This window comes from Mobula hypostoma, chromosome 18, assembly GCF_963921235.1.
Source record: "Mobula hypostoma chromosome 18, sMobHyp1.1, whole genome shotgun sequence".
Lineage (NCBI taxonomy): Eukaryota > Metazoa > Chordata > Chondrichthyes > Myliobatiformes > Myliobatidae > Mobula > Mobula hypostoma.
In genome coordinates, this window is record NC_086114.1 from 56,426,556 (window position 1) to 56,440,954 (window position 14,399).

General features: G+C 40.1%; 1 protein-coding gene across 3 annotated transcripts in view; it reads right to left on the bottom strand.

Annotated features, from left to right (window-relative positions):
- The window catches only part of LOC134358560 (fibrillin-1-like), a 462,213-nt gene that overhangs the window by 153,861 nt on the left and 293,953 nt on the right, over nucleotides 1–14,399 (bottom strand). For all 3 annotated transcript variants that reach the window (XM_063070931.1, XM_063070932.1, XM_063070930.1), the window contains 5 exons: nucleotides 8,139–8,264; nucleotides 7,482–7,607; nucleotides 3,361–3,483; nucleotides 1,123–1,248; nucleotides 808–933 (listed from right to left, as the gene is read on the bottom strand). In XM_063070931.1, coding sequence (XP_062927001.1) covers nucleotides 808–933; nucleotides 1,123–1,248; nucleotides 3,361–3,483; nucleotides 7,482–7,607; nucleotides 8,139–8,264 — 627 coding nt within the window. The remainder of the gene's footprint in view (nucleotides 1–807; nucleotides 934–1,122; nucleotides 1,249–3,360; nucleotides 3,484–7,481; nucleotides 7,608–8,138; nucleotides 8,265–14,399) is intronic.

The following is a 14,399-nucleotide window of genomic DNA, read 5'->3' on the forward strand; positions in this document are numbered from 1 at the left end:
CATTGTTGTGGGTGGATGCTGCATAGATGTCTGTTGGCAAAACATGAACCAGTGGTCAGCTCCATTACTCCATGCTGATTAAAGCATTGAGCAAGATTAAAATTGTCGAGGATGAAAGCAGAAAATGAACAGGTGTTAAATGCCATCTGCTTGCATTTCACTGGTCTCCCTCTCTTCTTGCTACTATCATCAGGCAGGAGATGCAGGATTCTTGGTCTCATGCTGCCTGATTCAGGAGCAATTGTTGCCCTGCAGCCATTGGGCTCCTGGATGGGCTTCACTCACCTCAGCACTGAACGGGTTCTGCAGCTGTGGGTTCACTTTCTAGGACTCTGCAGTTCATATTCCATGTGTTTTTGTTTCTTTTTTTTTCCCCCATTTGCACGATTTGTTCAAAGCACTTCAACGCTGAACTGTCTCTGCAACAATGGCCTGCAGTCATCGGGTTCCTGGACTGGCTTCACTTGCCTCAGTGCCAAACTGGCTCCATGTCTGCAGACTCACTTTTGAGAACTCTGTGGTTAATCTTCTGTGTGTTATTTGTTTACTTTTTTAATGTCTGCATGATTTGTTCTTTTTTCACACATTGGGTGTTTCTTGTACAGGGTTTTATTTAAAACTGGTTCTATTGTGTTTCTTTGTTTTGTGGCTGCCTGCAAGAAGACGAATCTCAAAGTTGTATATGGATACATACTTAGATAATAAATGTACTTTGAACTTTTAACTTTGGAATAATATTTTCAACTATAATAAATTTAAATGCTAAATTTGAATAAAGCAAGAAAAAAAAGTGGAAGATTTATTTACCTGTACAACCAGTTGTCCCTTTCTTCACAGAGTACCCCAGTTCGCAGTGACAAATGAATGATCCTCTTGTATCCTCACAGGTGCCACTAAGACATATGTTCGGATTAAGTTCACATTCATTAACATCTGCAGGTCAGAATTTAAAGATTACAGTATATACCAAGTATCAACACATTAACTTTTAAGAGAAGTTCTACTGTTGAATGATGCTCTTTTAAACATTACTAAATTCTGTTTTATTTTCACTACAGACTCATATTGCCTGCCTAAAAATTAAGCAACAGTTCCAGAAATGAGAAAAGAATTCAGTCTAACCTAGACATGTCTTCATATCCTCCGATGCCATAAATCCATCATAGCACAGGCAGTGATATTCTCCAGGTATATTGACACATTGCCCTCCATCACAAATGTCAGGATTATCCTCGCATTCATCAATATCTGAAAGAAAAGAATAGTTTACATCATTGTCATGTTTCAGTCTGCATTCCAACACAACGTATAATGTAATGTAAAACATTAATACGAACCAGCAACACTACCATGTTTCTGATGAAGAATTGATTAAAGTTCCTTTCGTATGTTTAGTGAGAACAAAGATCCCATGATACAAGTCATGACAGTGTTTCCATATTCACTCATGGTTTAGGTTATCACTGGTAATGCTGGTATTTATTGATTGGTTAAATGTTCTCCCACCATGAAGTTACGTAGGATTTAGACCCTGAGCACCCAGTTAGGTGGTGGAGGTCACATGTTCAAGAGATTTTGTTGAAGGAGCTTTAGAGGGATGCTACAATGCATCGTGTAGATGTCACACAGAGACTCAATTGAATTGAATTGGGTTCAATTGGTTTATTATTGTCACATACACTTCATAGCCACTTGATTGGGTACACCCATATACCTTCTTGTTAGTACAAATATCTAATCAGCCTATCATGTGGCAGCAACAATGTGTAAAAGCATGCAAACATTATCTAAAGGTTCAGTTGATGTTCAGACCAAACATTAGAATGGGGAAGAAATGTGCTCTAAGTGACTTTTACTGTGGAATGATTGTTGGTGCTAGGGGAGGGGTGGTTTGAGTATCTCAAAAAATGCTGATCTCCTGAGATTTTCATCCACAACAGTCTATAGGGTTTTGGTCAGAGGAGAATGGCTAGACTGGTTAAAGCTGACAAAAAGGAGCCAGGAACTCAGTTAATCATGCACAACAACAATGGTGTGCAGAACAGCATTCCTGAAAGCATAACACATTAAACCTTGAAGTGGATGGGCTACAGCAGCAAAAGATCACATTGGGTTCCACATAATAAGTGGCCATTGAGCGTATGCTGCAGTACACTGAAAAGCTTGTCTTGCATACTGTTCAGACAAATCAAATCATTACACAGTGCACTGAAGTAGTACAAGATAAAACAAGAGCAGAATGCAGAGAATAGCTACACAGAAAGTGCAGCCATGAGCAGTAAATCAACTATTTTCTTTATACTGGGGGCACAGACATAATTCTAGAATAGTATGTTGCCTCTTTCACACCAAGGTTCATCCTTGGAGAGGGTATCATTTGGAGATTGTCCAGTTAGGGTATATGGATAGAACTTAGAAACAAGATTGGATATGACTTTGATGAAACTATATTGGAGGCACTTCCAAGTCAATGGGGATAAGGAGACCCATCTGCTCTTTTTATAAGTCTCATAAGAAGATCATAAATAGTTGTAAGAATAATAGTAATAGTGGAAGATTTCAACTTCCTCAGTACTGACTAAGCCACCTGTAGTGCAGGACTTTGTCAAAGTATGCGTATTGTGATGGAACCCCTGAGGCGGTTGGATGACATATCACATCACCTCCTGGCAGCTCCTGCAGCCAAGCTGATGCCAAATGTACTGCTTCGCATTCCTTTGGACCACATCCGCGAGGCCGAGAGGGGGATCTTAATGTCTGGGCAGCCCAGGATCTCCTTATCTATCGCCCAGGTCTGCGTCCCAGAATGGGCACATCCATTGTCTACTTAGACAGACGGAGTCATGAATGAATGCATACTGTGATAATAAATGTACTTTGAACTGAATTTGCTGGAGGAGTTCAGAGGGACAGGGTCTACCAGCATTTGAATAGATAACATCTGATCAGAGATAGTCAACACAACTTTGTGCATGGCATATTGTGTCTAACAAATTACAGCTTTTTGAAGAGGTAACCAAGAGGATAGATGAGGGCAAGGTGTAGATATTGTCTGTCCAGACTTTAGCGAGGTCTTTGACAAGGTACTGCATGGTAGACTAGTCTGGAAGGTTAAAGTGCAAGAGATTCAATGAGAGTTAGCCAATTGGATTCATAATTGGTTTGATGGTAGGAAGCAGAGGGCAGTGATGGAAAGTCGTTTTTCAGAATGGAGATCTGTGACTAGTGATGTGCCACAGTGATCTGTGCTGGGACCTTTACCGTTTGATATTTATATAAATACTTTTGGAAAGGTTATTCCCAAAACGGCTTAACAGTGTGAATTTATATCTTACCAATATCTCAATACCTGCGCTTTACCTGTGCAAGTTCGCTGGTCTGGTAGCAAGGCATAGCCACTCCTACAACTGCATTCATAACTGCCTTCAGAATTTGTACAGTAATTCTCACATCCTCCATTCGATATTGTGCATTCATCAATATCTGCAATAAAAATTGGGCTGTAATTTTCAGGTGTTTGGATAGGGCAGTGATTAAAATTTTAAACTCTAAATTAAAGGTGGAAATATTTTTGGTTATCATCATTGAATCATTATTGAATATGGGTTTTCTCTAAGAACTGGAGAACTACACATATTATACACCAAAGAATTATGTTAGGACAACCCAACAACTATATTCATGACAGTGTAATCATTAATGGTGTGGCATCTATTAGAAATGACAATCTAGAATATCTCATGGATAAGTAAACTAAAACTGGTTATGGTCAATTAATAAATAACCTTTTTGATCAGGTAACAAGAGGGGATTAATGAAGGTAAAATATCTAATATTGTATGCATGGATTCTGAATAGATTTTTGGTAAAGTGTTACATGAAAGGCCTGCCAGCAAAACTACAGTGGAATGAAAGGACAAGCATGGATGCAAAATTATCATGGGAATATAAACACAGACATGAGAGATTATGCAGATGCTGGAAATGTGGAGCAACACAGTCAAAATTTCTGAGGATCTCAGACCATTTAGATTCTATGAAGGGAAATAATTTGTCAACATTTTGGCCTGAGACCCTTCATCAGGACTGAAAAGAAAGAGAGCAAAAGCCAGAATAAATGGGTTGAGTGAGGAGCACCAGTTGGTGGCTGATAGGTGAAATCAGGTGAGAGGGAGAAGGTAGATAGGTGGGAATTATGTGATGGGTTTAGAATTGACACGTAGAAAAGGCGAAGGGTTGAAGAAATGGAATCTGATAGGAAAGTACCATGGAACACGGAATAAAGGGAAGGAGGTGGGGAATTAGATAGAGAAGGGTATGGGTGATGGGCAGGGGAAGGGAAAGAGAAGGGATAAAAGGCCAGAGGGATAAGGATAAACAACGGCTGGGCAATAGAGGGGAGTGGTTACTGGAAGTTATATATTGATGTTAAGTTGGAGGCTACCAACAACTCAGATTCTAACCTTCATTTGGTTTGCAAGTGTACAATTTCAAAATTTGTATATCAGGTAACATCTGAAAGCATGATAACCAGAAGAATGTAAGCTATTACAAGAAAACAGGCAGGTGGATATGTAATGGATGAAACTTAATGCAGCAATGCATTTTGTTTGGAAGATGGCGAAGTGATTTTATAATCTAAAGCATACAATTCCGAAGAGGATGCATGAACGTAAAAAATTAGGCAATACAGTGCCTATAAAAAGTATTCATCTCATTTGGAAGTTTTCATGTTTTATTGTTTTACAATATTGAATCACAGTGGATTTAATTTGGCTTTTTTGACACTGATCACAGAAGAAGACTCTTTCGTGTCAAAGTGAAAACAGATCTCTACAAAGTGATCTAAATTAATTACAAATATAAAATATATAATGAATTGCATAAATATTCACCCCCTTTAAGCTAGTATTTAGTAGATGTGCCTTGAGTCTGTGTAGATAGGACTCGATCAGCTTTGCACATCTGGACACTGCAATTTTTTCCCATTCTTCTTTACAAAACTGCTCAAGCTTTGTCAGATTGCATAAGGATTGTGAGTGAACAGCTCTTCTCAAGTTCAGCCACAAATTGTCAATTGGATTCTCAATGACTCCAACTTGGCCACTCCAGGACATTGACTTTGTTGTTTTAAGCCATTCCTGTGTAGCTTTGACTTTATGCTTGGGGTCATTGTTTTGCTGGAAAACAAATCTTCTCCCAAGTTGCAGTTCTCTTTCAGACTGCATCAAGATTTTCTCCAGGATTTCCCAGTATTTGCTGCATTCATTTTAACCTCTACCTTCACAAGCCCTCCAGGGCCTGCTACAGTGAAGCATCCCAACAGCATATTGCAGCCACCACTAAGCTTCATGGTAGGGATGGTATGTTTTTGATGGTGCATGGTGTTTGGCTTATTGCAAACATAGCATTTAATCTGATGGCCAAAAAGCTTAATTTTAGTTTCATCAGACCAAAGAACCTTCTTCCATCTGACTTCAGTCTCCCACATGCCTTCTGGCAAACTCTAGCTGAGATTTCATGTGAGTCGTTTTCAACAGTGGCCTACTCTTTGCCACTCTCCCATTAAGCTGTGACTGGTGAAGCACCCGGGCAACAGTTGTTGTATGCGCAATCTCTCCTATCTCAGCCACTGAACTTGTAACTCCTCTAGAGTTGTCATAGGTCTTTTGGTGGTCTTCCTCACTAGTCCCCTTCTTGCACAGTCACTCAATTTTTGAGGACAACCTGTTATACTTTATTGTCGCCAAACAATTGATACTAGAACATACAGTCATCACAGCGATATTTGATTCTGTGCTTCCTGCTCCCTGGATTACAAATCGATAGTAAATATTAAAAATTTAAATTATAAATCATAAATAGAAAATAGAAAAATGGGAAGTAAGGTAGTGCAAAAAAACCGAGAGGCAGGTCCGGATATTTGGAGGGTATGGCCCAGATCCGGGTCATGATCCGTTCAGCAGTCTTATCACAGTTGGAAAGAAGCTGCTCCCAAATCTGTTCTAGGCCGATTTACAGCTGTGCCACATTCTTTCCATTTCTTGATACTTAACTGTACTCCAAGGGATATTCAGTGACTTGGAAATTTTCTTGTATTCATCTCCTGACTTGTGCTTTTCAATAACCTTTTCGTGGAGTTGCTTGGAGTGTCCTTTTGTCTTCATGGTGTAGTTTATGCCAGGATATTGACCCACCAGCAGTGGGACCTTCTAGATACAGGTGTATTTTTAATATAATCAATTGAAAAATCTTGACTACACACGGTGATCTCCACTGAGCTAATTCTGTGACTTCTAAAACCAATTGGTTGTACCAGTGATGATTTGGTGTGTCATATTAAAGGGAGTGAATACTTATGCAATCAATTATTTTGTGCTTTTATATTTGTAATTAATTTAGATCACTTTTTAGAGATCTGTTTTGACTTTACACAAGTCTTTTTCATAGAAAGTATAACATCGAAATCTCCAGCACATTACAGGCCCTTCGGCCCACAATGTTGTGCCGACCATGTAACCTACTCTAGAAACTGCTTAGAATTACCCTACTGCATAGCCCTCTATTTTTCTAAGCTCCATGTACCTATCTAAGAGTCTCTTAAAATACCGTATTGTATCTGCCTCCACCACCATCGCTAGCAATGCATTCCATGGACCCACCACTCTCTGTGTGAGAAACTTACCCTGGACATCCCCTCTGTACCTACTTCCAAGCACCTTAAAACTATGCCCCCTTGTGTTAGCCATTTCAGCCCTGGAAAAAAAGCCTCTGGCTATCCACATGATCAATGCCTCTCATCATCTTTTACACCTCTATCAGGTCACCTCTCATCCTCCGTTGCTCATAGATTTTTCTGTTGATCAGTGTCAAAAAAAGCCAAATTGATTCCACTGTGATTCAATGTTGTAAAACAATAAAACATGAAAACTTTGAAGGGGGTAAATACTTCTTATAGGCATTGTACAATATTTGAAAGTATTAAGACAGGTTGAGAAAGTTGTTAAAATACATAATAGCATTTGGGACTTTGTAAACAGAGGCAAAGAGAATAAAGACAGGAATTGTAATTAATCTTTATAAAAAGTGTGGATTCAGCATTCGGAAGGGTGTGAATAGGTGCCATAGTGGATGGCTACCACTGCACATTCCAGCAATGGAGGTTAAATCCTGACTTCTGGTGCTGTCTGTGTGCAGTTTGCATATTCTCCCTGTGATGTACAGGTTTGCCCCAGACGCTGCAATTTCCTTTTATATCCCAAAGACGTGCTACTCTCTAGGTTAACTGACTACTGTAAATTACCTCCAGTGTAGGAAGATCAGTGTGGAGTTGACTGGCCTGTGAGAGAGAAAAGGTTGCAGGAAATGAAGGGGGGAAATGTCATAGTTCTGAGAACTGGCTAAATTAGGGAGCCCCAACACACAGTGAAGTACTTTTTAGTTCTCTAATAGTCCCTAATCAGCTTACAAAGAGTGCTTACCAACACATCCTTGTCCGTCAGGTGTTGTTTGGTAGCCAATGTTACAGGAACAATGATATTTTCCAATCATGTTGACACAGCGACCATTTTTACAAAGGTTGCCACTCAACGCACATTCATTTATATCTATAAAAATAATTTAAAGTATTTAAATCATTTTTTATAAAAGCAAACAATGTAAAATGTAGTGCAGAAAAATGATTTATTAAGAAAACATGCTTATGATAATTTTTGAAATTAAAGAGCACACTGAATTTGATTATGGACAATAAAGATGAGAAAACTTTCAGATAAATATCTGGCAGTACGTACAGATCAAAACATATTTAATTCCTTGAATTGGAGTAAATTGCAAACACAATCACTAACCATAGAAAGCCAAAATGTGCTCAACTAAATTTACAGATTGGGATCCCTAAAGATTTTGAATCAACAGCGTATGAAGAATTTACTGCCATTCATTGCGAATAGATCAACTTTGCCAAATACTTGCATTAATACAGTAGTAAATGTTTGCTACTGGTTCTATTTGTTCAAATTAGTGTTGGAAACTTAGTCATAGCTTCAATTTTCAAATATACAAAAGTTTTCATGAGCTGAATTAAGTTTCAAAAGTACTTCTTAGTTTGGAGTTTTTCTTCATCAACTGTAGTTTACCTATGCATGATGTTCCATCTGATGATACTTCATGGCCAAGTGGACAGGAACAACGGAAGCTTCCGTCAGTGTTTGAACAGGTGCCACCGCGACAGAGTAGAGGGTTTCGTTCACATTCATTAATATCTGAAACAATAGATTTACTTAAGTTTACAGCATTCAAGGTTGGAGCAGAAGGCACCACATTAGTAGTGTAGCTCACAAATTACAAATGTAGATGTCTATATATAACCATATATAACCGCTCAGCTTTCAATTACCATCATTCCCACAATCCTGATTGAGAAGTTGCAAAACCTGGGTCTTTGTACCTCCCTCTGCAATTGAATCCTTGACCTCCTAACCAGAAGAGCACATTTTTTGTGGATTGGTGATAACATATCCTCCTCGCTGACGATCAACACTGGCGCACCTCAGGGGTGTGTGCTTAGCCCACTGCTCTACTCTCTGTATACACATGACTGTGTGTCTAGGCATAGCTCAAATACCAAATACAAATTTGCTGACGATACAATCATTGTTGGTAGAATCTCAGGTGATGACAAGAGGGCGTACAGGAGTGAGATATGCCAACTAGTGGAGTGATGTTGCAGCAACAACCTGGCACTTAACATCAGTAAGATGAAAGAGCTGATTGTGGACTTCAGGAAGGGTAAGACAAAGGAGCACATACCAATTCTCATAGAGGGATCAGAAGTAAGAGTGAGCAGCTTCAAGTTCCTCGGTGTCAAGCTCTCTCTTAGGATCTAACCTGGTCCCAACATATTGATGCAGTCATAAAAAAGGCAAGACAGCAGCTATACTTTATTAGGAGTTTGAAGAGAACTGGCATGTCAACAAATACACTCAAAAACTTCTATAGTTGTACCCTGGAGAGCATTCTGACAGGCTACACCACTGTCTGGTATGGAGGGGCTACTGCACAGGCCTGAAAGAAACTGCAGAAGGTTGTAAATCTAGTCAGCTCCATCTTGGGTACTAGCTTACAAAGTACCCAGGACATCTTTAGGGAGCGGTGTCTCAGAAAGGCAGCGTCCATTATTAAGAACCTCTAGCACCCAGAGCATGCCCTTTTCTCACTGTTACCATCAGGTAGGAGATACAGGAGCCTAAAGGCACACACTCAGCAATTCAAGAACAGCTTCTTTTCTTCTGCCATCTGATTAAGTAAATTTTCAAATATGCCTACATGTAAAGGCATTAGTGCAAAATACCACATAGGGCCCTATAAAAAGTGCATGCCATGGAAAAGAACTGCTATGGCCATTTGATGTACCAACACTGTAAACAATTTGCTTGTTTCATTTATAAGCCATTACATCAATGATTACACTGAAATAAACAGAGGAGTTCAGGAACTCAATGGGTCAGATAGCATCTATGGAGGGAAAAAAAGGCACTTGATGTTTCAGGTCAAGACCCTTCAACTGGACTGGAAAGAGGGAAGTATGAAAAACTGGGTGGCGGAGGGGAAGCAATGAAGTGATTAATAAGTGGATCCAGATGAGTGGGATGATAGGCAGGCGAGGGAGGAGGTAGAATCAGAATGATGTAAGAAGAAGCTGGGAGTAGATGGAATTGACAGGTGGAGATAGGTAGAAGTGGGAATAAGTGGGATGGTGGACCTCGACAATGAAGATGCATACATCAGTATGCTGTTCATTGACTACATCTCAGCATTCAACACTATCATCCCTTGGAAACTCATCACTAAGCTTCAATACCTGGGCCTTGATACCTCCTTGCACACCTGGATCCTCAATTTCCCCACTTGCAGACCCCGGACAGTTAGATCGGCAACAACATCTCCTCCACAAATACTGTCACCACTGGTGCACCAAAGGGCTGGGCGCTTAGTCCCCTGCTCTACTTGCTTAATGCTCGTGATTGTATGGCTAAGCACAGCTCCAATGCCTTATTTAAGTTTGCTGATGATACTACTGTTGTTGGTTAATCTGAAACCCTTTGACAATAGTTCAATATCTTACATTTACGGTCTGCTGTTGGGACTGAAAAAGGCCTCTTTAGATAAAATTAAAGGAGACTGGGAAAAAGATTTACAGATTTTCATATCCAAAGACAGCTGGAAGATTATTTTAAAATTGATTAATTCTTCATCATTATGTGCTCGTCATTCTTTATTACAATTCAAAGTGGTACAGAGAGTTCATATGTCTAAAGACAAGCTCTCTCGTTTCTACGCAGATATTTCCCCTTACTGTGATAGATGTACTAATAGAGTGGCCACACTAATTCATATGTTTTGGACATGTCCGAGCCTTGAAAAATTTTGGAAAGGTGTATTTCAAACTTTTTCTGTACTTTTCAATGTTAGTTTTAAGTCCAATCCTTTGACTGCCATGTTTGGTATTATTGAGGATAGAGCAACAAAATTGAAGCCATCTAAATTGAGGGTACTGGCCTTTATGTCTCTTATGGCCAGGAGGGCGATCTTGCTCAAGTGGAAGGAGGCCACCCCGTCCACTCATGTTCAATAGCTATCTGATGTTATGTTATGCCTTGATCTAGAGAAGATTCATTGCTAAATCTTTTTGAATATCTGTAGAAAAAGTCTATTTTTATTTTTCTGGCTAGCTTTATTTATCTTTTACAATAATTGTCCTTGGTCACATTTTTAGTTATTCTTTTGCTATAGTTTCTGTTCAATCTTCTGACCTTTCATTATAATAATTAATTTTCTTTTGGGAAAGTGGGGATCTCCCTTTGGAAATACACTGTGTTTTAACTAACACTTAATACCATTTCTAGAATGACGTCTCTGTTCTTGCATTCTAAATATTGATCCAAAACAGAAAGAATCCAGGCTTGCACCTTCATGGATTCCTTCTCAGAAAAAAATCAGCAAAGTTATGCACAATAGCCTATCATAAAATTAAAGAACAGAAGTAGATGTAGTTTATTCAACTCTCTGTGCCTGCTCTATCATTTAATAGGACCATTGCTAAACTTCCATACTCATTCCAGCTTTATCCTTGTGAGTCTAAAGCCCTCTACTTGGCCTAGGATCATCTGAAATAATAGTAATAGTTGCATTCAACACAATCATACCCTCAGTTCTAATCAACAAGCTCCAAAACCCGGGCCTCTGTACCCTCCTCTGTAACTTGATTCTTGACTTCCTCACTGGGAGGCCACAGTCTATGTGGAGTGGGTATAACATCTCCTTGCTAACAAGCATCAGTGGCTCACCTCAAGGATGCATGCTTCGCCCACTGCTCTATTCTCTCTATACCAATGACTGTGTGGCTATTCACTACTCAAAAGCCAACAATATATTTGCTGATTAGCGGAACTTCAGATGGTGATGAGGTGGGATACAGGAGCGAGATAGATTAGCTGGTTGAGTGGTGTCACAGCAACAAACTTGCATTCAACATCAGTAAGACAAAAGAATTGATTGTGAACTTCAGGAAGGGGAAGTCAAGCAAACACATACTAGTCCTCATCAAGGGATCAGAAGTGGAAAGGATGAGCAGTTTCAAGTTCCTGGGTGTCAGCATAACTGAGGATCTATCCTGGGCTCAATATATTGATGCAGTTACAAAAAAAAGCATGACAGTGACTATATTTCATGAGGAGTTTGAGGAGAATTGATATGTCACCAAAGACCCTTGTAAACTTCGACAGATGTACCTTGGAGAGCATTCTGACTGGCTACATCACTATCTCGTATGGAGAGGCCACTGCACAGACTTTGAAAAAGCTGTAGGAAGTTGGAAACTCAGCTAACTCCATCATGGGACTAGTCTCCCCAGCATTATTGAGTGATGCCTCAAAAAGGCGGCATCCATCATTAAGACCGTAAGATATAGGAGCACAGGTAGGCCATTCGGCCCATCAAGTCTGCTCTGCCATTCAATCATGGGTTGATCCCATTCTTCCAGTCATCCCCACACCCCTGCCTTCTCCCCATGCCCTTTGATGCCCTGGCTAATCAAGAACCTATATATCTCTGCCTTAAATGCACCCAATGACTCAGCCTCCACAGCCACTCGTGGCAACCAATTCCACAGATTTACCACTCCCAGATTAAAGTAATTTCTCCACATCTCTGTGCTAAATGGACATATTTCAATTCTGAAGTAGTGCCCTCTTGTCCTGGACTTTCCTACCGTGGGAAACTTTGCCATATCTAACCTGTTTAGGCCTTTTAACATTCGGGCACCCATTACCCAAGACATGCCCTCTTCTCATTGCTACCATCAAGGAGCATGAAAACACACATTCAACGTTTCAGGAACAGCTTCTTCCCCTCCGCTTTAAGATTTCTGAATGGACAATGAACCCATGAACATGTGCTCAGTATCACTTTCCTGTTGGGTTTTGTACCTTATATTGATATATATATTTGTTGTAAACTAATTCTTCAACACATAAACACAAAATGCATTTTGCTTGTGTGTTGCTATTAATTCCTGAGACTTTGATTATTCTTTGTTGATGCCTATATTTTAATGACATTGTCATATCATCCTAAACTGATTTTGTTTGAATTTAAGAACCAAATCCATTTTAATAATCATATAAAAATTTGTTATACTGTATTATGAATGATCACTAAAGAATCATAAAATACTAAACTATCAATTAATCCTTTCCCATTGCAAAGTACTAGACCTGAAACAGCTGCTTATCATTGATTGAAAAAAACTCCCATACAATGATTAGTCTATATGCAGATGAATATCCTTCAAGGTTATTGGACTCTCCTCATTTCATGTGCTTCTAATTTCCTAATTTTTACAACGTTCGGCATTACCACCATTAATTGGGGGTTTACAGACAACTTACAACAAATGTTTTTGGGTTCTGTTGCTTCTCAGGTTGCTGCACCCAAACTGATTCTACTCTTTGATTTTCTGAGCAATGAACCTTTATTATCAGGGCTAAACACTTCCGCTTACATTTGGCCATCATTCCTACAAAATATGAATCACAAAATATTTATAGAACATAGAATAGTACAGCACAGTACAGGCCCTTTGGCCCACAATGTTGTGCCGACCCTCAAACCCTGCCTCCCGTATAAGTCCCCACCTTAAATTCCTCCATATACCTGTCTAGTAGTCTCTTAAACTTCGCTAGTGTATCTGCCTCCACCGCTGACTCAGGCAGTGCATTCCACACACCAACCACTCTCTGAGTGAAAAACCTTCCTCTATTATCCCCCTTGAACTTCCCACCCCTTACCTTAAAGCCATGTCCTCTTGTATTGAGCAGTGGTGCCCTGGGGAAGAGGCGCTGGCTGACAACTCTATCTATTCCTCTTTCTATCTTGTACACCTCTATCATGTCTCCTCTCATCCTCCTTCTCTCCAAAGAGTAAAGCCTAGCTCCCTTAATCTCTGATCATAATGCATACTCTCTAAACCACGCAACATCCTGGTAAATCTCCTCTGTACCCTTTCCAATGCTTCCACATCCTTCCTATAGTGAGGTGACCAGAAATGAACACATTACTCCAAGTGTGGCCTAATCAGAGTTTTATAGAGCTGCATCATTACATCGCGACTCTTAAACTCTATCCCTCGACTTATGAAAGCTAACACCCCATAAGCTTTCTTAATTACCCTATCCACCTGTGAGGCAACTTTCAGGGATCTGTGGACATGTACCCCCAGATCCCTCTGCTCCTTCACACTACCAAGTATCCTGCCATTTACTTTGTACTCTGTCTTGGAGTTTGTCCTGCCAAAGTGTACCACCTCACACTTATCCGGGTTGAACTCTATCTGCCACTTCTCAGCCCACTTCTGCATCCTATCAATGTCTCTCTGCAATCTTTGACAATCCTCTACACTATCTACAACACTACCAACCTTTGTGTTGTCTGCAGACTTGCCAACCCACCCTTCTACCCCCACATCCAGGTTGTTAATAAAAATCACAAAAAGTAGAGGTCCCAGAACAGATCCTTGTGGGACACCACTAGTCACAATCCTCCAATCTGAATGCACTCCCTCCACCACCACCCTCTGCCTTCTGCAGGCAAGCCAATTCTGAATCCACCTGGCCAAACTCCCTGGATCCCATGCCTTCTGACTTTCTGAATCAACCTACTGTGTAAATGCCTTACTAAAATCCATATAGATCACATCCACTGCACTACCCTCATCTATATGCCTGGTCACCTCCTCAAAGAACTCTATCAGGCTTGTTAGACACGATCTGCCCTTCACAAAGCCATGCTGACTGTCCCTGAACAGACCATGATTCTCTAAATGCCCAGAGATCCCATCT